This window comes from Stegodyphus dumicola, chromosome 6 (assembly GCF_044657685.1).
Source record: "Stegodyphus dumicola isolate Sdum_Otavi_A_Nest chromosome 6, ASM4465768v1".
NCBI lineage: Eukaryota > Metazoa > Arthropoda > Arachnida > Araneae > Eresidae > Stegodyphus > Stegodyphus dumicola.
The window spans coordinates 67,129,610-67,155,108 of NC_140773.1; the positions used below are offsets into that span (position 1 = coordinate 67,129,610).

Sequence of the window (25,499 nt, forward strand, 5' to 3'; positions counted from 1 at the left end):
ACATCTTACTAAGAATTTAATAAGAAATTTGAAGTTGTAGAACTGATGAACAAAAGTATTAAAATTCGTTTAAGATCTTATTCTTTAAAAATAAGTCTTTGTGAAAATTTAAATTGCTGAGGCAAAACAAGATCTAATATTTTAATTGAAAACATCTAAATATTTAATTAAGTCGCATGACGTGTATATGACATATCATTGCATTATAAATATATGCTGTTTAGCTTTACAGCTTAACTTCTCCTCCTCTAAAGCTATATGCATGGTTTGCCCTTATCGAGGTACGTCGTGATGATGCAATTTTTCTTCTCCACCATATGTACACTGCGGAAAAAAAAAAAAAAAAAGAAAAGAAAGATGGGGACAGTTCTATATCTCCGATTAACGAAATTCATATCTTGAAAGCACAACTTAGGATATATATTAGATTTATATATAGCATTGTTATGACATAGGTATTTTGACCCAAAATTGGACTTTTTCTGAAATAACATACCAATTTTTTTCCACATTTCGATTTTACAACTCAAATTATGCCAAACTGTAGAGTTTTGTAAAAATCACACAAGTAGTTCTTAAAAAATTAGCTCTAAAAATTTTAGCTCCTTAATGTTAATTGAATTTGGTGTATGTTTATTAATATCTCTTTTTTATAAAACTTTTTTGATTCTTCCTTTCACATTTCAAAATTTAGGTTCATTCTGAATAAAATTCACCCATTTTTTATGATTTATTTTTAAAATTTGTATTTTTAAATAATTTTTATAAATTTTTCGAAAAAAATTTTGAATTATAACCCATAAAATTTTTACCAATATCTTAAAGTAGGTGTATTTTTAAGCATACCTGGAAAAAATTAGAATTTTTTTATTCAAAATTTTCTAAGATACACACAAATTTACATATTGGGAGTGTTTTGAAATTTGGCATCTTTTTTTTACTTCCTTGTACGAAGTAAAAAGGAAGTATTGTAATTGCGAAAAGTTTCAGGCAGCATATTTCAACAAAAATACCCATTTTGACCGCTTTCGAATGCAATCTAACGATGTATTTGCGTGATATCTGTACGTAAGGACAGAATAAAAGAATCTTTTCCTCCAAAAAATGATAAAACTGCTTTAAAATGAATTCTGAAGAGGATTTTTCATGGCATCTGTACGAACGTATGTACGTACATACGTATGTATCTCGCATAACTCAAAAACGAGTAGCCTCAGAACGTTGAAATTTTGTATATAGGATTACTATAACATGTAGATGTGCACCTCGTATTTCGGTTGCAATCGGCCGCGCCAAACGTATATAAATATATTTAGATATATATCCACTCAGTGATCTCAGTTTTTTTACTTTTATATGTTTGTAAATTGTAAATTTTTTGCTTTAAAAATGATTGAATTATGTTGTTCTTATCTTCCGGTTGAGGTTTTTATTCCTTTAGTAAATCTGTATGCAATATTTTTAGAATTATCAACAATTTCAAAGTTGTTTAAGAGCCGCTAAGCCTAATAATTTTTTTGTTGGCGGCCATTGCTTTACATTTGAAACAGCAGAGTAGTGGATTTGTTGCCAATCTAGAGAAACGTAGCTTCGCAACAACAAAATAATGCCTTCATTCATTATTGCAAATTAAATCCTGCTTAATCCACTCTGGAATTTATTCGAGGAAATAAGTTTTTCAGATCGTAATTTTTAATACAGATATTTTGAGTTTTTATGTATTTTTGCCTTGTCGCGAAGTGAGAACTGAATTAATTGAATGAGAAATACTAAATCGTTTGTGAAAAACTGTTTCTTTTTTTTTTTTGTTTGCTTAATTTCTTTTATACATCGTTCTAGCTTTATTATAGCATTTGAATAGAACATGTGGTAACGATTAGATAATTCTTTAAATGATATAAATTTTGTGCATTGACTTATAATATGAACGAAATATATTACTGTTAAGTGAACCTAGTGCCAGAGTATCGCTATGGTAAACAAACAGAGTGAATTTTAAAGAATGCATTTATTCTATTGTGGTTTAGGCGTTGTCGGCGAAGTAGGTTTAATTTAATCCAATAAGTTTCAACAAAATGCAAGAAAAAATGCGTATAATTTAATATTCCATACAAGGAAGTCATGTGGTGTACACATCAGACTTTTTTAGCCATAATAATGCTAAATGTGGTTTATAGATTTTGTTACAGTGAATTGTCACAGCTATTTTTAACTTTAAATTTCAAATAAATTTTTACGGAGAATTAATTATATGAAATTTTTTTCCCTCAATGATCCATAATAAATATTTATTAATGCTATGAAGAGCTATTTTTTAAATTATACATATTATTCAAATTCTTAACTTTTTTTTTTAAATTTCCTCCTTTCCCTACCCCCTTTTTTTTTTAAATATTCGTAGGAGTAAATTTTTATCTTTGCGTTATCGTCTGCTACTTTTCTTTTAACTTCATTTAAATTTAATTGTCTAAAACTAAGAAAGTTTGTTTGATGTTTTGATGTTTATTTTCACAATGTTTTTAAAGCAACAGGATGTTGACAGTTTGCATTATGCTCCAGCTTTAAAAAATATATATATAAATTTTTACCTTAATCCTCTTAGAAAAAATGTTTTAAGTAGTAATTTTCTCTCGTGTTGTAGATTATATAAAAAACATGTTCTTTAATATGGAAATTATTAGGCTTAAAAACTCTAAATAATATAATTTAGATTGTTTGCCACCGATATAAGAAGCAGGTCTTTCAGTGGTACAGGATAATCGCTGGAGTGGCTTATTTCTTTCTCATTTAGCAAAAATCTTTTAATTCAACTATTTATCCTTTGGGCTTTGCTTTAAACTTTATTTATAGTTACAATGTCTAAAAAATGAAAAGCTGTCTTCAGCTGAAATGCATTTGATGCAAATGATATTTTAAAAAATTTGACAAAATTTATGGAAGTGTAACAATTGAATAATCTTAATTTTCTTGTGTCAGCACTGAAAATAAATGTAGAAGGAAAGAAGAAAATTAGGGGGGGGGGAGCAAAAATCTGAAGAGGAATCTACTTCAAGGAAGTTGAGTGTTCAAAGAGAAAACACTTGGACATGTACATCAGCAAATAGCAGCAACTGAGTTTGTGCTAATGGAAAAGACAAAAATGATATCATTGCAGATTAAAGTGAAGAGCAACTGGTTTTCGACAATACAGTTGTACAAACTTAAATTACGTCATAGAAAATCATATCGTATGATAAATGGATCATCCCACGATTTCTCAGTCAAATTATTTGAAGATTCAGGAATTTATCTAGTAACATATATGGATATCATCTAAAGACGTTTTCCTTCTTGTTGAAACCAGTCTTTCCTTTCATCTCATGCCTTCAAAATGCCTAGCTTCTTAAAGACAGATAAAGGCTCTGACCAGATAGTGATGAAATGGATTGAATTGGATCATTAAGTTACGGCAAAGCAGGGCTATCTTCCTAAAAATGAGGGATGCCTTTGTGAAGACCTTGCTCAGGAAAACCAGCTTGTATACACATTACACATAAGAAAAACCATGAAAACACTAATGCAACCAGCCAGTTCGCCTGGATTCTAACCCCGAGGCGAAGTACCAGTGTTCAGCGACCTTACTGCTCGGTTGTTTATGGGCCCTTATGAAATGGAAATAATGACTTTATTTACAATTAATGTCAGAAATACCAAGATGTTTCGAAAAGTGGATGCATTTTAATATGCTTGCAGAATGCCTGAAGAAAAAAAAAACAAGCCATTAAGAAGAAAAAATAAATTTTTACATAAAATTTAGTACCTTTTTTCATTTAAAATTTCTTAATTTTATGACATTTGATTCTTGCGATTTCAAAAATAAAATATTTGACTAAAATATGAATAACATTTTAAGAAACTAAATGTAGGCTGATAAAATTGTATAAAGCAATGGGCACAATGATAAAACTGTTTAAAGCAATGTATGCAAGTCATCCTAAGTTAAAATGTTGCATATACATCTCTCTTATTTATATATCTCCTCTGAATGGAACATTGAAGGGCATGTTAACTGTGCTTTACTGTATTTTCTCTTTTAATATAGTATGCAGTTTTCAAACTCATCGTAGTCTGGGTTATACAAAGTATTCTTCCGAAAGAAACGCAGTTCAAATAAATAAAATCAAATTCTGGAAAATTGATATTAATAAATATATTTAAAATGCTCAGTTCGAAGGAATAAATAGAAAATTTTAAAACAATTATCTGAAGAGATAATGCAACACAAACAATTAAAGTAAAAGTATAAAAAAAAAAAAAAAAAAAAAAAAAACTATGACTAAAAATTAATAACTATTACTAAAAAGTATAGTATAAAGAAAACTATTTGAAAAAAAAAAAGATGCACCTTTTATTTATACTACGCAGTTCGAATGAGTAAATAGAAATTTTTTAAACAGTTATTTGAAAGAAACCATGCAAATTAAACAATTAAAATGAAAAAAAGGAAGCACATGGTAAAGAGCTTTTTAGCTCATTCTGAAGTGGTTGTTTATAGTTTCGATTCTATTTTAGGATGGGATTTTATTGGAGATATTCTAGCATGGGTTTCACTTTTAGATTCATTTGTATAGCCATGGCTAAAAGACCACATTACCTTTCTGAGGAGGAAGAAACAACTATAAATTATTGAAGTTCTTTATATAGTAGTTCTGAATACTCAGATTCTGAATTAGAAGATGATAATAATAGACATGCATGATTGAAATTATGCATGATAATAGCGCAATGTCGGTCTCGGCATTGATCTGTGTTTTGAGATTTTTCATATGGCTTTGAAATATTAATTATTACAATATTCTTAAACTATTTGTTATTCTTAAACTATAATGTTAAGTGTCAATATTTTAAATTTTTTTAATGTTTTGTATCAGCATTCAGTGTTTACTTTAGGTACTTTTAGTTAATAATTTTTTTATATGATTGAAATTATGATATCTTTAATCACATATTTAAAAATGGTTTTATTTCTATGTAAAGTGCACATTTTATCCATTATTACATAAGCATACTTTCCAAAATTGCATATTAGGCTTAGCGGGAGAAAATGCTTCAGCCTGTAAGCACAGTCTATGTGTAACAGCTCAAGTTCTGAGGCAGCGCTATCTTCCAAAGGCTGCTGTTTCGAACGGGTTAATAAAAGGTCTAACGGGAAATTCAATCCTTGATCAGAAGAACATATTTTTGTATGATACTCAAATCAATCAAACAGGCTGTGGAATAAAAATTCTAAAAAAACTGTTACAAGCCAAGATGTTAGATTTATTGATGAATTGCAAAACTGAACCCTGATAAAGATATAGAAGTTTTAGTTCTTGAAAATATTCCTGATAAAAAAAGGAAGAATCTCTGAATGCAGATCAAATATCGGCTGATAAAATAATGGACAACCCCTTGAATATGGCAAAAGCATCTGCTGAGTCATTTGATAATGAAGATTCTGATTCCGAAGCAATACCTGAAATGCAGATTAAAAGGGAAAGAGGTTGGCCAAAGAAAATCAAGTCTGGGAATCCAGGAAGACCAAAAAAGGAGTCCTCCAATATTGACACACACAAAAAAGAACCCGAATTGCTGAAAGAGAAGTTACAAATATGACATTAGAAGCAGCATTAAATGAAAGTTATGTTGAAGACTGGCATAAGGATATGCATAGCGAATATAAAGCACTTGTTAAAATGGTGCATGAAAATTAGTAAAATGATCACAAAACAAAAAGGTAATAGGATGTTGCTTGTACTTAGAACGAAAATATAATGCAGACAGAAAAGCTCAATTAGTTGTCAGAGGATTTACAGGAACTTGGAATCAACTTCTATGAAACTTTAGCTCCAGTAGCCCAGAGCAAGCTCTATAAGAACTGTGATTGCATAAAGTGCTGAATGACACCTTATTCTACATCAACCAGATTTTGTATTGGTCTATGTTAACGGAGACTTAAAGCTAAAAGTTATTTTCTAAAACTTTAAAAGACTGGAAAAACACCTATTGGATGTACTTATGTCGACTGGACATCTGATGTTAAACAGTAGAAAATGCTATTTATGTTATCTATTCAGACTTGCCTATTACATTATCAAGTACTAAGCAGAGCAGTCTTTTGGAAAGTGCTAAAAAAGCAGTTCATTTACATTGTTTTCTCAAATTATATAATTTTAATGCTAAATATCCAACCACTATATATTGCGATAATCAAGGTGCACAGAACCTTTGAAAAACTCAGTTTACAACTCACACACTGAATACATATATATATATATATATATCAGGTATCATTTCATATGTGAGATTTATGAGATAATGAAATAGATGTTAAATATGTGCCAATAGAGAAAATGCCTTTTGGTGTACTGAATGACTGCTCCGAAACATTCTAAGCACTGTACATTAATTGGAGTGAATGTAAAACGATTAACGTTTATTTTTTAGCTGCCAAACATGAAAAGAGGATTATTAGATTATAATATCTGCCATTTAGCTTTAGAGCTTGGCTTCTCCTGACACATGCATAGTACGCCCGTGCATCGAGGCATGCCATGATGATGCAATCACTCTCCTTCGCTGTACGTATGTGCATGTATATGTTATGCTTCGCTTTCTCTTCTGTATTCTACACTATCAATATCGATCTAATTAAAATATTGATTAATGCTATAATCTGTATGACAATATTTTTTACTCAGATATATATTTTGTGCTTTTTATTTCAGTATTTATGAAAATCAGGAGAGTCCCAGAAAAATCACAAGTAACAATTAAAATTATGTTAACAATCAAAATAATACATAAGGTATAATCTTAATCAAATTACTCATTGAGTTACATTGATATACTGAGACATCTCTATTCATTAAGAATGAAGATCAGCTTAAAATAAAGGGGAACTATCAGAGTTTAGTTAATTTAAACTGGCACAAAGGAATTTCTTCCAAAACATTAAATATACATCTTTAAAACAAAACAGTGCTTAAAGAAATTAGCAATTTTTTAAAATTTCATTTTACACCAACAAGGCTTAATATATAGTATAACAAGGCTTAATATATAGTTACCATCCAATCAGTTCTCTTAAGTTTTCCTACTGATTATTATGTAGAGAAATAGTTAAACAGATTTCCTATAAAATCCAATTCTGAATAAATATTAATGTGAAGGATCCTCTCCATTTCTCCCCTTAAGATTTGCTTTATATTTTCATAGACATTTTTCAGTTATTTTCAAATTTGTCAATTAAACCCTTAAGCTACTTATGACTACTTTGAAAAATTAAATAAAAGATTCAGATTTGCAGTAAAATGTAAGGAAATCTGAAATTAAAATAATAGGGCACTTCAGTTTGAAAATTATTTTACAAATACTTCCAAAAAATGAAAAGTAATCTAATACCATAATGCCATTTATGTACTGAATTATATTTCACTGCATTTCAATATGGGAGGTATATAAAAATTTGGAAGCAAATTTAATTTTTCTGACATGAAACTTACTTATAAAAAGCTAACACAAAACTTTCATAGAAATCAGATAAAAACAATTATGCAAGTAAGCAAATTACACTGAAACCTCTCAGACATAGCTGCCTAAAGTTCCAAAGTATCTTAGTCTTTTGATGAAGAAGGTTGCCTTACAGACATCATGTTCAGTATGGATATTTATTTACATTCTACAACATACTAGCCACTTTCAAAGGCAAATGTCAGTGGACCATAATGAGAGGTTTCACTGCATTTATCTCTCCCCATTTGAGATTCAGAAAACAAAATACTAAAAGCACACACAAATTTAATGACACAAAACATATTTGATCAGTTTTATAAACACAGCATTTGAAAACTCTTTAAGAAAAGGAACATATCCGAACTGTTTTCACATTTCACTACTATAAATGTATATAAATACATACATACATATATATATACCATAATATTTTAAATATATAAATTACCATCATGTGTTGCATAGGCTGTATAATGGCCTGAACCAGCACTGAAAAAATAAAATTATTAAATAATTAAACAAAATATATATTAAAACATTACATGTTACTTTTCTTATACAATGAAAGAGAAATCAATAACAACTCCAGAAACATAAAACATAAGCACTGAATAAAAATTCCATACATAAAACATCATAAAAATGTATTTCATAATATAATGAAATTAAGGAAAACATAAACATGTTATATTATTTTAAAGCTTGCTTTAAGTACTATGTAACACTTACAGCTTATGCTATATTTCCAAACCAGCTGGTTTTAGCTTAAACTATTTTGATAGTAAAAGTTCCTTCCTACTAAACTACTTACTACTACTTTCTTCTAGAAAAAGATGTAAGATATAAAAGATTAGTGTCAAGCTGCTAACATGCTACTACCGTTTCTAAAAATCATTGTTAAAATATTTTGTTATATGTTTAAATAAGAATACTTGGGCTTAACATGAACATTATAACTATAAAAAGAATAACTGGTACTAACGTGAGAAGACTTCATATTGAGTTTTATGCAAGAGTTATTGTTTGCATATAATTGAACAAAAAGACGTGATTTAGTTGAATGCTGATAGTACATAATACAGAGACAATATTCACAGATAAGTTTAGGCTCATTTTCTAATCTATAATTTAAATCTTTTGATCTTCACAAGACAAGTAAAGAAAACCAGGTCTACTGAAGACATTTTAAAAATGCAGAAATTTGAAAAAGATACAAGCACGATTTAGTCATAAATCTAAAGTCATAGTGATGTCTTTTATGTATTTAATTACTAAGCTTAATAAAGTATCACAGTAGATAATGCATATTTTAATACCTTATGTAACATTAAATATGTTTTTACCTCATTTATATGTGAATTTTAGTTAAATACATACACACATCCAAGTGCACAAACAGTCAAGAATAAACAGTATGTTTCCACACTTCAAAAAATAAATTAATCAAATTAAATACCCAGTGCCATGGTGGACTATCACAGCAGCTAAATCATAAAGAGTACTACCACTTGACGTCCCCCTTGTTTCATGCTGAAAAGATAAAACAGAAAAACATTAAACACAAAGCAAGCAGAACACAAAAACTGTAACAACCTCTTAGTCATTACACTAACGTAGTAAGATAGGTAAATGTTCCTGAAATATTAAACTAACAGTTATATTTACAGCATTATCACATATACCTTTGTTTTGGACAAACAATTTTTCTACCAACTAGCACTGCAAGAAAGAATTGTGATTTTTTCCACTTTTCGAACAAAGTTATAGATTTAAAACAAAAGTTAAGTTTTCATCCAATCAATATTAAATTAAAGAGCCTGTGTGAAAGTTCTTTATTGATCTTTGGGATTGTGATAAAAAACCAGTTTCCTCTTTACTTAGTAAACCAAAGCAATCCATGACAATTAGTTGCTTTATACACAGGATGTTTATACATTTTTAGAACAACTTTGGGACCATTTAATTAATATTTAGAATGCAAAGAGTATTTTTTTAAATGTTCGATCTGATAACCTTTTTTCTGGACTATAAGTCTGCATCGTGATTTCCATGAAAGAAATGCTTTTCATAAAATTTAATCTCTATTCCTCTTCTACTACTTTCCAGATGACATCTATTGTGCTGAGTTTGCTGTTAGAAAGAGCTCTTTTCAAGAGACCAGATACATAAAAGGCCATAGGTGAAACATTAAGGGATTTTGCAGATATAAGTTGAAAAAGTACATGGTGTTTCAAAATGAATATACGTATTACAAAGTGTTATTTTGTCCAAACTATCGATCACTGCGCCTTGGCTCGGCTATTGGCGAAACAAATAAATAGTCTAGTTTATATTAATAACCGCTAGATGTCAGTTGTCTTTTGTTTTGCATGGTAATCGTCACATGTTTAAAATGGCTTTTTCGCAGCAGAAATCATTTTGTGTTCTCGAGTTTGTGAAGTGCAGTTCCGTGATTACAGTGCAAAGATGTTTCCAGTTGAGGTACCAAAGTGATCCTCCGAATGGGTAGAACATTTGCAGATGGTATCGACTGTTTGTAAATACAGGATGTGTATTTAAAGGAAAGAGCCCTGGCCCCCCTCGTGTTCCCGACGAAAATGTTGGACGAATTCAAACTGCTTTCCAACGTAGTCCTTCAGAATCAACACGTTGTGCCAGTCGGGATTTACGACTACCTACAACAACAATTTGACATGTTTTGAGACAACTGTTGGTTATGAAGCCATACAAGTTACATTTGTTACAGGCTCTGCGTCCTGATGACAAACGCAAACGTGTGGCATTTTGTAACAATATTATTGATGCTATTGACAATGATAACACTTTCGCACAATGCATCGTGTTCAGTGATGAAGCAACTTTTCATGTTAGTGGTCATGTAAACAAACACAATATTCGAATTTAGGACTTACAGAACCCACATGCAGCCTTTGAACATGCACGAGATTCTCCCAAAATCAATGTGTTTGGTGCAATATCCCGATCATCTGTTTACAGCCCATTCTTCTTTGATGGAAGCACGGTTAACGGTCAGCAATATCTCGCTATGTTACAAAACAGGTTTTTCCGAGGCTGCACGAAGACAACTTCATTTTTTAACAAGACGGGGCAACCCCTCACTGGCGTCGCCAAGTGCATGATTATTTGAATGAAACTTTACCAAACCGTCAAGGAACTGGCAACTTAGCATGTCTCAGCTGGCCTTCACGGTCACCAGATTTGACACCCTGTGACTTCTTCCCGTGGGATTTCATTAAAGACAACGTTTACGTACCACTATTCTCACAGAGGTAAAGAACCGGATCCGTATTGCCATACCATCAGTGACGACGGATATGCTTGCCTGAGTATGGGAGGAATTTAGGTATCAATGTGATATTGTTCGTGCCGCTAATGGAGGACATATTGAACATCTGTAATGCCTATAATCTGAACATGAGAGGTTCGTACATACCTGTGTAAAGTTTCATATTCGTATGTCATACAGTTTAATAAATATATGCATTTGAAATACATATATTCTTTTTGAAACATGCTGTATATATACAATACCTGTATCGGTCTTCATTTTTGAAAGCAATGTAGTGGTATTTTTCAAAGCATGACTTGTTGCTTTGTCTTGATGAAATTTGACTCTTTGAAAGTCAGTAGAATAAAGAAACAGAATTTCTTCTGCAAATATTGGATGGAAAACTTTTGATAATATGCTGAGTTGATTTCAACACCTCCTACCCCACTCTTTGTATTTTTAATTTCCCATTGTAAGAGAATCCTGCAACAACCATAAATCCTTTCCTGAAACTTTCTTTTCTATAATGGATCGAAATCTGTATATTTTTCCTCTTTGTTTTCAATAATAAATAAACCTATCTTTGTTTCAGTCATGTAGGTAAATCCATGTTTCATCAATGGACACAGCGTTTTTCCATTTATCTCCTGTTAAATAGTTTTCATACAGAATTCTAGAAATTGTTCTGCATTGAATCAAATGCCTCAGCAAAATCTGATGAGGATTGTCTTCAAAAATAAGTTGTAAATCTTGGTTTATTATTTTATTTATTGTTGTTACAGATGACTCTGCAACTGATTTCTGTGTAAGTGGATTTTATTTCATTACCAAATGATTTAACTTTCAAAACATCGGAAACAGTATGTACCTTTTCAGGTATTCATTTGGAGTATTTTTTCCATGTTCCTTCTAGGAATGTGTAGACACCCTCTATAATTAAACAAGATGCAATAACAAAACATATCAACTTGGTGAATAAGGCAGATCTACTACAATAGCTACCATTGAACACATCACTGTATTTACCCCCCACACCTACTTTCAGCCGACTTACAAATGCCATACTTAGCTTCCAGTTCAATTGCTCTAATGTCCTGGGATTTTCAATTTGATGGTGGAACTCTGTTTTAAATTTTAATGTTATTTATTTTACAGCATTTTTAAATTACGGAACAGGAACATTTGCTTCAGAAAATGCAAAAAACCTACCCTTCAATCCACAGATCGTTTACATGTGATATTTTCAATGAAGAATAAATTAAAAAGCTGCAAACAATATTTCTCATTTCAAATAACAAGCTGTCATCAGAAATTTTTATTTCAAAACCTTTGCTTTTTAAAAAAATTCTTTATAAAATCATTCTAAAAATGTGTTAACACCCTCTGCATTATGTGAAAAAAAAAAAAAAATTGCACTAAGCAGTTCTTCAAAATGTTTTAAATGTGTTATATGGCCTTTAAAAGAACTTCAAAACACTCAAATTAGTCTTGAAAATGACAGCTTAAATGTTAGGTAACTACTAAAGAGGTTATCACATCTAATGCTATGCTAGACAGTACATTTCTGAAAACAAGATTGTGGTAGTATTGGTTAAAACTGAAGTGTTGTAAGACAAACCAACTCATTGAGAATAATGTCCTAGCTGTGGAGATATTTTGGAACTTTACCAAAAAATTTTTGCTTGTGGCTGTGATCCACATAGACAGAGATATTCTGGAACTTTGCCAAAAAATTTTTGCTTGTGGCTGTGATCCACATAGACACCAACCAATCAAATGAATGTTCTGCTTCTGAATGTGATCCACATAGACAGATATTTTGGAACTTTGCCAAAAAATTTTTGCTTATGGCTGTGATCCACATAGACACCAACCAATCAAATGAATGTTCTGCTTCTGAAAGATCATAGGAAATTTCCAATATCCTGATGGCTGTAGTTTGAGGTCATGAACAACAGAAACAGAAATTGATTATATCCAAAGTAACATGAATATAATCAACTTCTATTGTCTATTATTTCAAAAAAAAATATGAAATATATTTTTATCTTTTTCTATCTATTATTTTGAAGAAATAAGAAAACAACCATATCTGTGTGCTGTGCTTTTAAAATAAAACTGTTTAAGTCCGTATAAAAATGTTTATAAACTGATTAAATTTATAATCATGGAAATTTTACAACAGACAGTATTTTATGACATCTTACACTTTTGATGATTTGTTTACGAATTTTTTGTCACCACAAGTTTGTCAAGTTTGCTATACTTTGTTCTGACCCATAGCATACCACGTAGAAATACTATTATTGTTATATAATAGATTTTTTTCAAATAGGAATAAGAATTTCAAATAGAAAATTCTATTTAAATTTTTTTTAATATTTCAAATATTCAAATATTGTTATATAATAGAAATTTAAAGTGAAAATTTTTTTCAAATCTGTTATTTGCATGACTTTTCTTTTCTACTAATTACTTAACTTTTAAATTGTTTATTCCATAATCAGAGACATACTGCAAACAACAGAGAAGCACAAAAAAGGAAAGCATTGCTTACATACTTATGAGAATACTCATTAAATTTTATATGCTGTTATTTTTATAAGATTAATGTGATGCCAATGTGAACGCCTAATGATGTTGACCTGCTCATCATATGATTTGCTCTGTTGTTTTTGTTTGGCAGTTGGCCTCATGTACTGAAAGAATAACGATGTTGGATATTAAAGATGTAATACTGTATCATAGAAGAGAACTGATTTATCTTTCGAAAATGTGTATATATTTTAATGTAATTAAACATGTTGTCCCACTATATAAAAGCTTTGCAGATGTTTTGATCGTCCACAAAGTACCTACTACATTTTTCTTCAGAAGTGGGATGAATAGTGGAATTCCAGAACACAGAATGGTGGAATTCATCAGAGGATTAGGATTATGTATTGAATAACTTCGAAGCTAGAAGGTTATGTAGATTATTTTTCATATTTGATAATGATGCTACGTGATATGTTGCATTGAAGAATTGTACAGCAAATAAGATTAGAACTTTACATAGATTTATTTTCGATTCTGATGGTAATAAGTCAAACTGAAAGAAAATTAGGAATTTTTCTGGTTTTAACTTTGCTTAGATAGCAACTAACATACAGAAAAAAGCTTTTCATTTAATCAGCTAATCAAAATTTCTACTATCCTAAGCATTTCATTCAAAGGCAATAAATCAGAGATAGCAAAAAGAATTTTATCTTTATTGTGTGATGTTGAAATACTAGCTCAAAATGTAAATGGCACCGATCTATCTAGCTCCAATGAATTGGAAACAGAAGTAGAAATAAATAAAAGATGTGAAAACAATTTTTCAATTCAGCACAATATTTTTTACAAGAAATATTACTTTGATTCTTCTATACAGTGTGATTATGCTTGTAAAAGTGCAATTAATGAAAATTCTGTAATTCAGAGTGTTAACATTAATTACTCTGATATTGAAAGCACTATTAAAATGTTTAATGCAGAATTGCATGAAACTGATATTGAAAGCACTATTAGAATTTTAATGCAGAATGCATGAAACTATTGTTCATTGAGTCAAACATTTTGAGAATACTTCTACATTATTTAATTTGTCAGATTTAGAAAAATTTATTTTCGCCTAACAATCACTTGATGGAAATGCAGCATTATTTTTGCGAACAAAACTCAACTCAGTTTGTGGCCAAATTTAAGAAAAGCCTTGATCAATGAATTCTCTTTTGAAATAAATTCTGCTAATTTATCAAAGTTTTTTTTTTTTTTTTTTTTTTTTTTTTTTTTTTTTTTTCAAAGTTGTCATTTGTTAAGAAAAATGAAAAATACTCAATCAGCTCAAGAGTATTCCTTAAAAATGAAAGAATTATGTAATTTTTGGAAAAAAGATGATGCCGCCTTAATGCATTATGTTATAAAGGAAATAAATGACACACACACATAAAAAAATTATATTGTACAGATCCAAAAACTTATTTGAATTTGATAAAAAAAACTCAAAGTGTATGAAGCAATGAAAGATGATTTTGCAAAAGGAAAGGTGATTTTGAAAGAATGAAGAGAACATGATTTTAATAATAGAACTAACTCGAAAAACGAAAATGTGAATAAAACTAAAGTGAAGTATAATGGCTAATCTGATATGAAATATAACAGTTTTAAAAGTCATAACAATAGAATTTGTTTTTTTTAATTGTGGTTTGAAAAATCATATTTCTAGAAACTATATTCATAAAGACAAGAGAATTAAATGTTTTAAATGTAAAACTTTTGGTCATAAGGCTTCGGAATGTTTTAAAACGAATTCGAAAACAGAAGTAACCACTTTGAATGTTAATGTTGAATAAAAATTGAACAAAATGATAATAATTAGTAATTTAATAGTAAAATCATTAACAGACACTAGGAATCAAGCAATTGTTCTGTCTCCGATAAATTAAATGTTAAGAAATTATGTTTTTCTACTTTGATGGGATTTGGGAAATGCCGAGTAGACACATTAGGCTGTTTTAAATAAAGTATTCAAATTAATGACTTTACGTCTAATGCTGACATTTGTGAATTAGAAAATGATGTTATGTCTTGTGACATTATTGTAGAACTTAATGTGTTAATGCAGAGTGAAATTTGAATTACTGAAAATGGAGTTATGATTAGAAATAAATCTCATTACATAACAGAAATAAATACTTTGTCAATTGTTCCAAATGATTTAACGTGTAATGAAGCTGACGTAAATATTGAATGTGATGGTCCAAATATTTTCAAAGATAAGATGCAACAATTAGTTTCGAGTTATGTACCGGGTAAATAGAGCCAGATTTAGACTTGATAAGGCCCTAATATATTTGAAATAGCCCTTTATAATTATATTATAGCTGTACTATATTTTAAAACTATATTTATACTATATTTTAATTGGGGATGGGGGGGGCTCTCAAGAAAGTGGGAGCCCTAAGCTCTAGTTTGTGTAGCTTATATGTAAATCCTGCACTGCATGTAAAACTAAAACAATGAATACAGAAACGAACATTTCGGAAAAAAATAATGAACTTATATTTCATCAGCCTTGTAGGTCGCCATTTTCAGAAAAAAAGAATTGTTAAAGCTCCAGTAGCTGAATGCTTAGCACAAGGAACAGTAGAATTTAGTTCTTCAGAATATTGTAATTCAGTTGTAATTGTTAAAATAAAAGGACAGAACATCTCGTGTATACATAGATTATAGAAGATTGAATAAAGTAATAATAAAGGACAGATTTTTACGTCCATTAACATTAATTGAAAATATTCTAGATCAGTTATAAAGATCCCATGTGTTTAGAACTATTGATCTAAAAAATTGGTTTTTCCATGTTGACATAAACAGTAGTAGGAAGTATACATCATTCGTAACAGTTCCCAGACAAAAGCCCACTGTAAGAAAGCGCATGCGACAAAAGCCCACTGTGATAATTGCCCACATGACAAATACTCACAGCGATGAAAGCACACATTAATAAAAGCCTACACTGATAATAGCCCACATAATCAAAAGGTACTTAACAGTTTTTTATTACTATAAAATGTACTTATGATTTTAATTATAGCAAATGGAGTATTCAGATGTGAATTTTAATGTCTCAAAAGTATAACTGTTTGTATATTTTATCACTACTTTATTTGTTTATTTTATTAGATTGAAAGCAAACTTTCTGCTCTTTGATTAAGTGATTAGCTATAACGTTTCAATGAGAAATCTGAAAATGCATTTTATTATTTATTTACTTATTTAGCATTGGTATGCGTATGTGAAAATGAAAAATATCATTGTGAAGCTCCTCACATGCTATTTTTAAGGTAATTTTAAATTATGAGATTAAATATAATTATGTTTTATTTATAAAACTATTAACTTTTTAATTGAAAAACACTTGAATTTTGAATTTTATTTTCTTCCTTTTTAGTTTTCCCTTTAGTTTCTTTTTGTTCCTTTTTAGTTTAGTAATATTAAAACAGTTTTATGTAATTAAGCACAATGAAAACTTGGCTAAGAGATATTTTATTCTTTGCTTTAGACTGAGCTTATTATCAAAGTTTAAATATATTTCTAATTGAAGGCTTTTTTGTATGTAACAATTATAATTTGGCAATTTTTTAGAGATATTTTCTTTTAGATTTCTGAATAAATTAAAACTGTGAGTTGATGACCTGTGAAAAAATGAATTCCAAGTGTAACCTCTTAATCTTTCAACTACAGTAATTTGGAATAGTGTTTTCAATTTTCATTTTATTTATTTATTTTGGGGAAGAATGGAACAACTCTTAGAAGTCAACATATCTACAAATTTAATCACAATCACCTCAAACTCTAGTAATAAATATGTAGCATTTTCATACTTGCCAACCTATGACACTCAAAAATCAGGAGAATTTTTTTAAGAAATCAGATTTTTCACAATGTTAAAAAGACTTTTTAAATGATAAAAATATGGTTTTTAATAATGAATTAACTTTAAATAGTAACTAATTCTTAAATGCAAGCAACACAAAAATACCTTACACGTAAAAAAACATTTTTATTACTTGCATCGTTTAAGGGAAAAAAAAAAAAAAAAAAAAGGGAGGGGATTTTAGTTTAGAAAATTAGGAACCTAATTTTCTGAAAGAAACTTCCTAAATACTTAGGACTTAAAAAAGCTCAGTGGATTACTACTTTATATCATTATTTTCATTATTTCAAGAATTTATTAGTGTAATAATATATAAAGAGACTTTGTTAGAACTATTGAACTTTGGACTTATAAACTCTTTTCAGGACACACAAACTGAATTAATTATGTGTGTTTCACCAACCCACCTTCTAAACTGTAACTTTTTTGTTTCACAGTCAACACAGTTGTGTTCTTCTAAACTGCGACACAATAATTCAGCAACGCTGAAATATTGTGTCTTTTAAAATTACAAGTGTTTCTTAAAAAGTGTGTTTATTCCAGAACTTTGTACAGTGTGAACTATTTGTGAATACTGTTAATTTATATGACTTTAACATTTCTCATATGAGAACTCTTGAAATTCACCAGAAATATATTACTGTTGACTTATTCCTCATTTGAGCCACTCCCACCAGTATAATTATGATCCATTTCATTCTGAACCTGTTTCAAAACCATACTTAACTTAAATTACTTAATGTTTATTTTTTCAAATGCTTTATTTATTAAGCAAACTTTTTCAGTTAGTTATATCTTTTGTCACAGCTCGAACAGCTTCCAGATGCTTTTTCACTCTACATACCTTTGTATTTCAGCTTCGCCTAGTAGGCGCGGCGTTACACGCCCATTTTTCAATTATATATACCAACGCCTAAGGGCATTTTTTTCAAAAGCGGTGGTTAAAGCAGCAGAGGCTGCTAATTGCCTCCTAACCATTCAAAAGACAAAGACAAAGTCACAAAGCAGAAGTTATCTGATTCTTAAGGTTTTGTTTCAGATATAATCTAGAGAAAATTCAATTGCTTTCAGACGTCCAAAATCACTTTTGTTCATATAACAAAGTATTAAGCCAAGTTCCATAAAAATCGTGAGAAATTTTAAAAATAAGAAAAAGTCGGGAGAAATATATTGTAAATCGGGTTGGCGGGAGATCGGTCGAAAATCGGGAGTCTCCCGCCTAAATCGGGAGAGTTGGCAACTTTGCATTTTATTAGAGTTTGTGAAGATTACAAAGAACTATGTATAATATAAAACATCTAATCAAATTTTATAACTGCATGAATATATATTTATAGAGTCATCAGATTCAAAGTTCATCGTTTTTAGATTCTAAGTATACATATTAGTATATAAATTTATCATTCCTTAATAATATTATGTATAGTGATAGAAAATTAGTGTCAATGTTTCAAATTGTAATTTTTTAAATAATTTGTCTTGCATTTGTTTTATATTTATTAAAGATGTATGGATATGAGTTACATGACATGAAAAATATACAGAAAGCAGCTAATCTTATATAACAGCTGACTGGGGAAAAAAAAAAATTACAGTTACATTGCTCTTAAATCTCCCTAGTGTAAATAACCATTTTCTAATTGAAATTAGATTAAATTAATTCCATTATCTATTAGAATATAATTATAGTGAATTATATTCTATTGACAACATTTCTAAGAGGTCGCCTTTTGAAAGAGACTTGTATTTTTTGAGAACATAAACAAACATTGGCAATGAATATCACATATCTAAGACCACCACATATACATCCAAATCCTTTAAAACTGTGAACGGTCGCATTTATAGAGGGCTCACTACATTTTTAGTAAAACGTGTACATCTTAGTTATACCCTTGCTACCTTTTGATTTTCTGTCAAAAGCAGAGGAACAGTTGTTCTATTGCTTTAGAAGTATGTGAAATTAAAAAAATGGACACTATAGAACAAAAATGGAATTAGATTAAAAAACACACCTTTTGAACATGCCCGAAATTCACTATTCTGCTTGGAATAAATTTATCTAAAGGAAATTTTTAATAAATATTAGAACTCAAAAGCTAAGTCAGGCCAAAGTAGTAAGGATCATTTCATCTGAATATATCTTTTCTTAATTATGAAGTGACTTTTCGAACAGCGAATGAAACGGGAAAGAGAGAATAAGTGCGGATGACAGCGGATGAAACAACACTATTTTGAACTGAGCATGAAAAGAAAAAGGACGAAATGGCACTAAGCCAAGGAAAGGCATGCCTTTGTAGAGGACTTTTTTAAAGTAAACTCGTTTGTATACATGTTACAAAAGGGAAAAACCACGAAAGCACCCATGCAGTCAGCCTTTCCACCGAGATTCGATTCCTGGACCGAACTACCAATATTCAGCGTTTTTACCGCTTAGCCACTGGTGAGCGTTGTTCCTACATGAAAAGCTTAAGAACTGGAGGACTGATGCTTTCTTAATGTACAGCTTTTATTTAATTTTTTATTAATCTAATTAATTATTATTATTATTTTTCAATATTTGAACTTTTTCTCAGATTTATTTTCAAAGGAACAATGTCTAGAAAATTTCGTGAATCGAAAATAAATCATTAAGTTTTAGATGAGATTCATTCTACCAGTCAAAAAAACATTTTTTTTCACCTTTAGATTGTAATTATATGTAAGTTGTTATGCATACTGCATATCTCAACAAATGCTCAAAATTTGATTCCATTTTGAATTCAATAGAATTCTTTTTATAAAACTTACCTCAATAAAATGTAGAATTTTATTTAATTTTATGTTTGAATGTTAACTTCAAGAATAGAACTATGAAATAAGGTATACGGTCTAATCATTCATAGAAGCATGCAAAGTGTCAATGATCTTCTGTACGATTGCTGGCAACTTCTCACTAGTCAACAGGGCCCACCCAGTGGCCCAGCGGTAAAGTTGCTGAAGACAGGTAAGTTCGGTCCGACTTTCAAACCTCACAAATGGACTGGCTGCATGGGCATTTTTGTGGTTTTCTCCATGCGTAACTTGTATACAAGCCAGTTTCTCTTAGAAAGTCTTCCACAAAGACATGAGACTTTGCTGTAATCACATAAACCAAACCAAACTCACTAGCCAACATGATGTTCAGTAACAAAAGAATAAGGATAACAGTTGAAACCTTTTATTCAACAGAATTATTTACAAGAGCACACCTTGTGCTTTACATATCGACTACTGCTTGTGCTACATAGAAATCAAGACCCAAAGTAAGTAGGCATTAGCCCCACACACTGACTAGAAAACAAACAACCTTACGGCATCCTCGAGTCATGATGAAATAGTGACTCCAGCCAACACTGCAAGTTCTGCCATCGCCGGGCATTAAATTAGATCAAGTAAAATGCATTTCATTACATGATATACACAGCGATACATAGTTGTACAAGTGCATGTTTTATGGCATTATTTATTGTAATGTGTACAGGCATCCTGTTTCAGGACATTACACATTGCAATAGATACAGGTGTGATGTTCCCATGTTACAAGTCATTTTTGCAAACATGATCTGTTTACATCAGTGTTTACTATCAAAATTAAGTTAGAACTATAAAATTGTTTATAAAGCTTACTTCATTCTGCATAAATAAGCTTACTGCTAACATTTAAGTATTGTTGTATAGTTCTGCTTATACTTAAGTTACTCAGTGTTGATGAATGAGTTGCTAAAGTATCAGTACAACCATACAACAATACTTAAATTGTTGTATTGATATTTTAACAACTAAACCGACAAAATATTGAGTTGCTAAAGCATCAGTGCAAATAATACACTTACCATTTCAAGGTAATAAATTAAATAGTGGAATTCAAGATTAGCCCAGCAGGTTTGCTCAGACAAATTAATTTACTGCCACAGTCGCAAATGGCTAAATCCCGACAGAAGAAGTCGATGTAGCCAATACTCATAGTTCCTTTCAATCTCAAAAGCTTTGCCTTAAATACTCTTAACTCATTTGCATCCTAAATACGTTTGCTTACTAACTCATTTATATTCTGGTCAGGAAGCAGAAAATAGAATTGGCAGTACAGGTTGAAATAATACATATCAGGATAAAATTTTCTCCCTCCTTTCAGAGTGCCTTCGTGGTGTAAGGGTTAGCACACTTGGCGCATATTCGAGGAGGTCCAGGTTCGAGTCTCAGAGAGGGCATAGCTTATTTTCCTGCCTCCCGCATTAAAAAAAAAAAAAAAAAAAAAAAAAAAAAAACTTCATCACTCTACAGTAAGAGCTATAAATCCGTAAAGTATAAAATTCTATATTTAATTCAAGTTGGCTCAGTCTAGACCAGTGGTTCTTAACAGTTTTTCCCTCATGTACCCTTTTCACCATTGCCAGACGATCACTCAATCCCTCCTTCCCAAAACATGAAAAGTACATATGCATTTATTTAAATATAGATTATTTTAATGCATTTTATAAATTAATCAAGTATAAAAAATGTTGATAAATACCAAAATTTGAACGAAAGTGGTTTTTTATATTCATAAACTAAAACTAAAACTAAATACTTAACAGGTAAACAAAAGGATGACTAGATTACTCCCTGAGACTATGAAATTCCTCCTGATTGAGGACTCATAGTCCAGACTGAATTAGTTTTTAATAGTGAATGTACAGATAATTTAATTTGTCATACTTCTTTTATACTAACTTTTGTTATATAAAACTTAAGTGCTTGTTTTTAAAAATAAAAGTTAAGACACAAAAAAAAAAATTACGTTTAAAATTGGATGCTGAATTCAAAAATGTTTATTTGATAGCCATACCTAATAAACCTAAGAGATCAAATTTGAATTATACCTTACTTGTTCTTACTAACTTATGTTTAATGAATTATTCTTAGGAATGAACCTTAAAAACGGTGAAACATTTCATGCTAGAAAACAAGATATTAGAAACTTTTGGACTCATTCAATAAGGAAAAAGTTATTCAAAACGTAGCTCCATAATTACACATTTTTTTTGTACTGGATCACCAACACATGAGATTTATATGAAATATCTCCTACAAATTATGTGGCCACTATTTCTGTGTTACCAGAATATGAAATTTGTATAGGGAAAACAATGCATTTTGAGGTGATGAAAATAACACTACTATTTCTTCTAAATAATAGATTTTTACAAGATTCTTTTTCTTAATATAGGCGAAATAATATTTAACATGTAATGACAGCATAAAACTGACAAAAGAAGTGTTACACCAAAATTCAGTCCAACATTTTTATTGAAATAAGATTTATTTTTAATGTGCAAGATTACTTTTCTTACAATGCTGGGCTCATGGTCCTTAAATCCTCTTGTTCTAAATTCAGAATCCTTCGTTATTTAAATTATTCGAATAGTTAAATCCGTTTTCAACCATATGAAAGTTAAAATGAAAAATATTACTTTTACGTAAATTTTAATATATGTAATAATTTAATTTTATAAAAATAGTTCATTAATTTTACTTTTAAACAATGGTTTTGCTTCAATATAACAAACATGTTTAATTAGTTCATCAAAAAGTTGTTAGAGACACTATCCAATCAGGAACTAGCATACTTTTCCATTCTGCAGTTTTACAGCTAAAACAGTGAATTATCCCTTTAAAATGGTTAAAAACTATTTTCAAATCATCTTCAGTAATATTTATTTCCTTTCGCTTTCCACTTACTGAAATTTTTTTTTTTAAATAATTGAAATTCTAGCTAAATCCTTAGATAAAAATTATTCAAGAACTAGACTAAAGAAAATGCAAGAAAGGGAGTTAACTTCAAGTACAAGCGAAATTTCAGATATTGTTATTTTCTAGTAACTAACAAAAAATATCTAAAATTCTCTTTAATTTATTTCTTACCAACCTCTAATTGCTTTTTTGCCACACCCTCCCTTCTGAACATACCTCCATGCTTCTGAGGCCGTTCTTTGGACCCCCTAGGTACAATAGGGAATAAAGCAATTAAGCAAGGCTGTTCTCTCTTTAACTGCTTTTTCACTCAGCTGGGGGCGAAAGAAAAGGAATGCATGGTTTCCCACCCGCATAGCCAGCGTCCAGTTAGAAAACTGCATGATAAAAGCTCACAAGACGAACGCCCACCTAAAAACACCACACATTTTCAGGAAATCCAAAATAGCTATGACTTCCTGAAAAATGTTACAAATAATAATTATTATGCTTAAAAATTAAATTTCAAGTGGAAATGAAATTGATTTATGTAAAATCATAATTGTCAAAATTTAGCTAAATTATTTGAAACTGTGCTTTTAATTCACTATTAAAACAGTATTTATGATAGCACACACAAATACTTTCTTAATCATAATAGAATATGGTACTTTTATCTTTTTCATTGAAATTAAAGTTTGGCTTTAATTCTCAATATTAAATTCATTATATGCAAAATTTTCTGAATTGTTAAATTATTCATAAATTATTCTCTACATGATGAAAATTTGCATACATTTTATACTCCTTATAATTTTGTAGAATTAAAAGAAGCAGTGTGGCCAGTATTCCCTTTCACCTTCTTTTGTCGGACCTAACGAGGTCACTTTTCTTTGTCATGTAAATATAATAACAAAGTTACACATACATGTATACATGTATATGTTTTTAATTACATTACTTTGATTAAATTTCTGTTCTATATACATACAGGGTTTTAATTCAGCCAGAGCCCAAAATGAAATGTGTTCTGCTACTTAAATTTATTGTTCAATTATTTGTTATTAATTTATTTTTTACTTTATTCGTGAATCTGCTTTGTACAGCTGAAGAAAAGGGAGAAAATATTAGTTGTATATATATCAATGTGGGTTTTTGTTAGTGTGCACTTTTATCAGTGTGTGCTTTTATCAGCGTGGGCTTATATCTATGTGGGCTTTTATCAATGTGCACTTTCATCAGTGTGGGTATTTGTCGCATGGGCAATTATCACAGTGGTATCTTTTTTGTGGGCTTTTGACACTAGCTTAGAAGGCTATGTCAAAACATGACTTATCAACTGTTACTGCTCAGTACTACATAAATTTAATTATGTGGCTAAGCATCACTCTGGTACTAGAATGGCTTATGTTGACACGATAAGTAGATTTCCCATTAATATTTTTTGTGCTTCAGTAGATAACATCTTACCAAAGTTGAAATCAGATCAGAATAAGGATAGTAAAATAAGAACGATTAAAGAATTAAAATTTCTAGTTATGAAGATTATTGTGACAGAAATAACATTTTGTTTAAATTTGTTGGTGGTAAAAAAATAGTGGTTGTGCTTGAAAATATGCAAACAGATATAGTAAGAAGTGCCCATAACAAAGCACATTCAGGTGTCAAATATACTGAGAAAAGCATCGAAGAGTATTATTTCATCCCAAAACTCAGACAGAAAGTAGATCATAGTTGCATTCATTGTATTCTTGTAAATTATAAAAGTGGAAAGAAAGGTCTTACATCCATTTGCAGATAGAAGATGTACCATTAAAAACATATCATTTAGATCACCTCGAACCTTTGGAGAGTGCACATAAAAATTATATGTACAACTTAGTTATTCATGCATTTACTGAATTCGTATGGATTTATCTGAAAGTCCATAACATCTGCTGAAGTCATATGGAAGCTGGAGACACAAAAGGCTGTATTTGGCAGTCCTTCCTAAATAATCTCGGATAGAGGTACAGCATTCACCTCCAGGAAATTTGCTAATTACTGCTCTAAAGAGCACATTAGCATCATTTAATTACTATCGCCCTGCCTAGAACCAATGGTCAAGTCTAACATATCAATCAGACTATCGCATCAGTTCTTTCAAAGTTATCTTTAAAAAATCCTGCTCAGTGGTACAAACATACTAATGAACTGCAGGATTCATGCTATTAACTCAACATAACAGTGAAGTATAATTACCACACCCTTAAAATTGCTCTTTGGTACAAAGATGAACGCTAAAGGTACTGACAAGTTGATTGAAATGATTGAAGTTGAATTTCAAGCGAGTTTTGAAGCTAAAAGAGATGAACTTGAAAAGCATGTGAAGCAACAGATATTTAAAATTCAAGAAGAAAACAAAAAGAATATAATTTAACAGGGTTCATAGCCACATTTTAGTTAAAGAAATAAGCACCTATAAGGACTTTTCAAGCACATTTTAAG

General features: G+C 30.1%; 1 protein-coding gene across 1 annotated transcript in view; it reads right to left on the reverse strand.

Moving 5' to 3' along the window:
• Positions 1–25,499, reverse strand: part of LOC118187511 (ubiquitin carboxyl-terminal hydrolase 3-like) — an 81,827-nt gene that overhangs the window by 5,885 nt on the left and 50,443 nt on the right. The window contains exons 13-14 of the mRNA XM_035357750.2: positions 8,990–9,063; positions 7,982–8,022 (exon numbers count right to left, since the gene is read on the reverse strand). Of these exons, the coding sequence (XP_035213641.1) occupies positions 7,982–8,022; positions 8,990–9,063 (115 nt within the window). The remainder of the gene's footprint in view (positions 1–7,981; positions 8,023–8,989; positions 9,064–25,499) is intronic.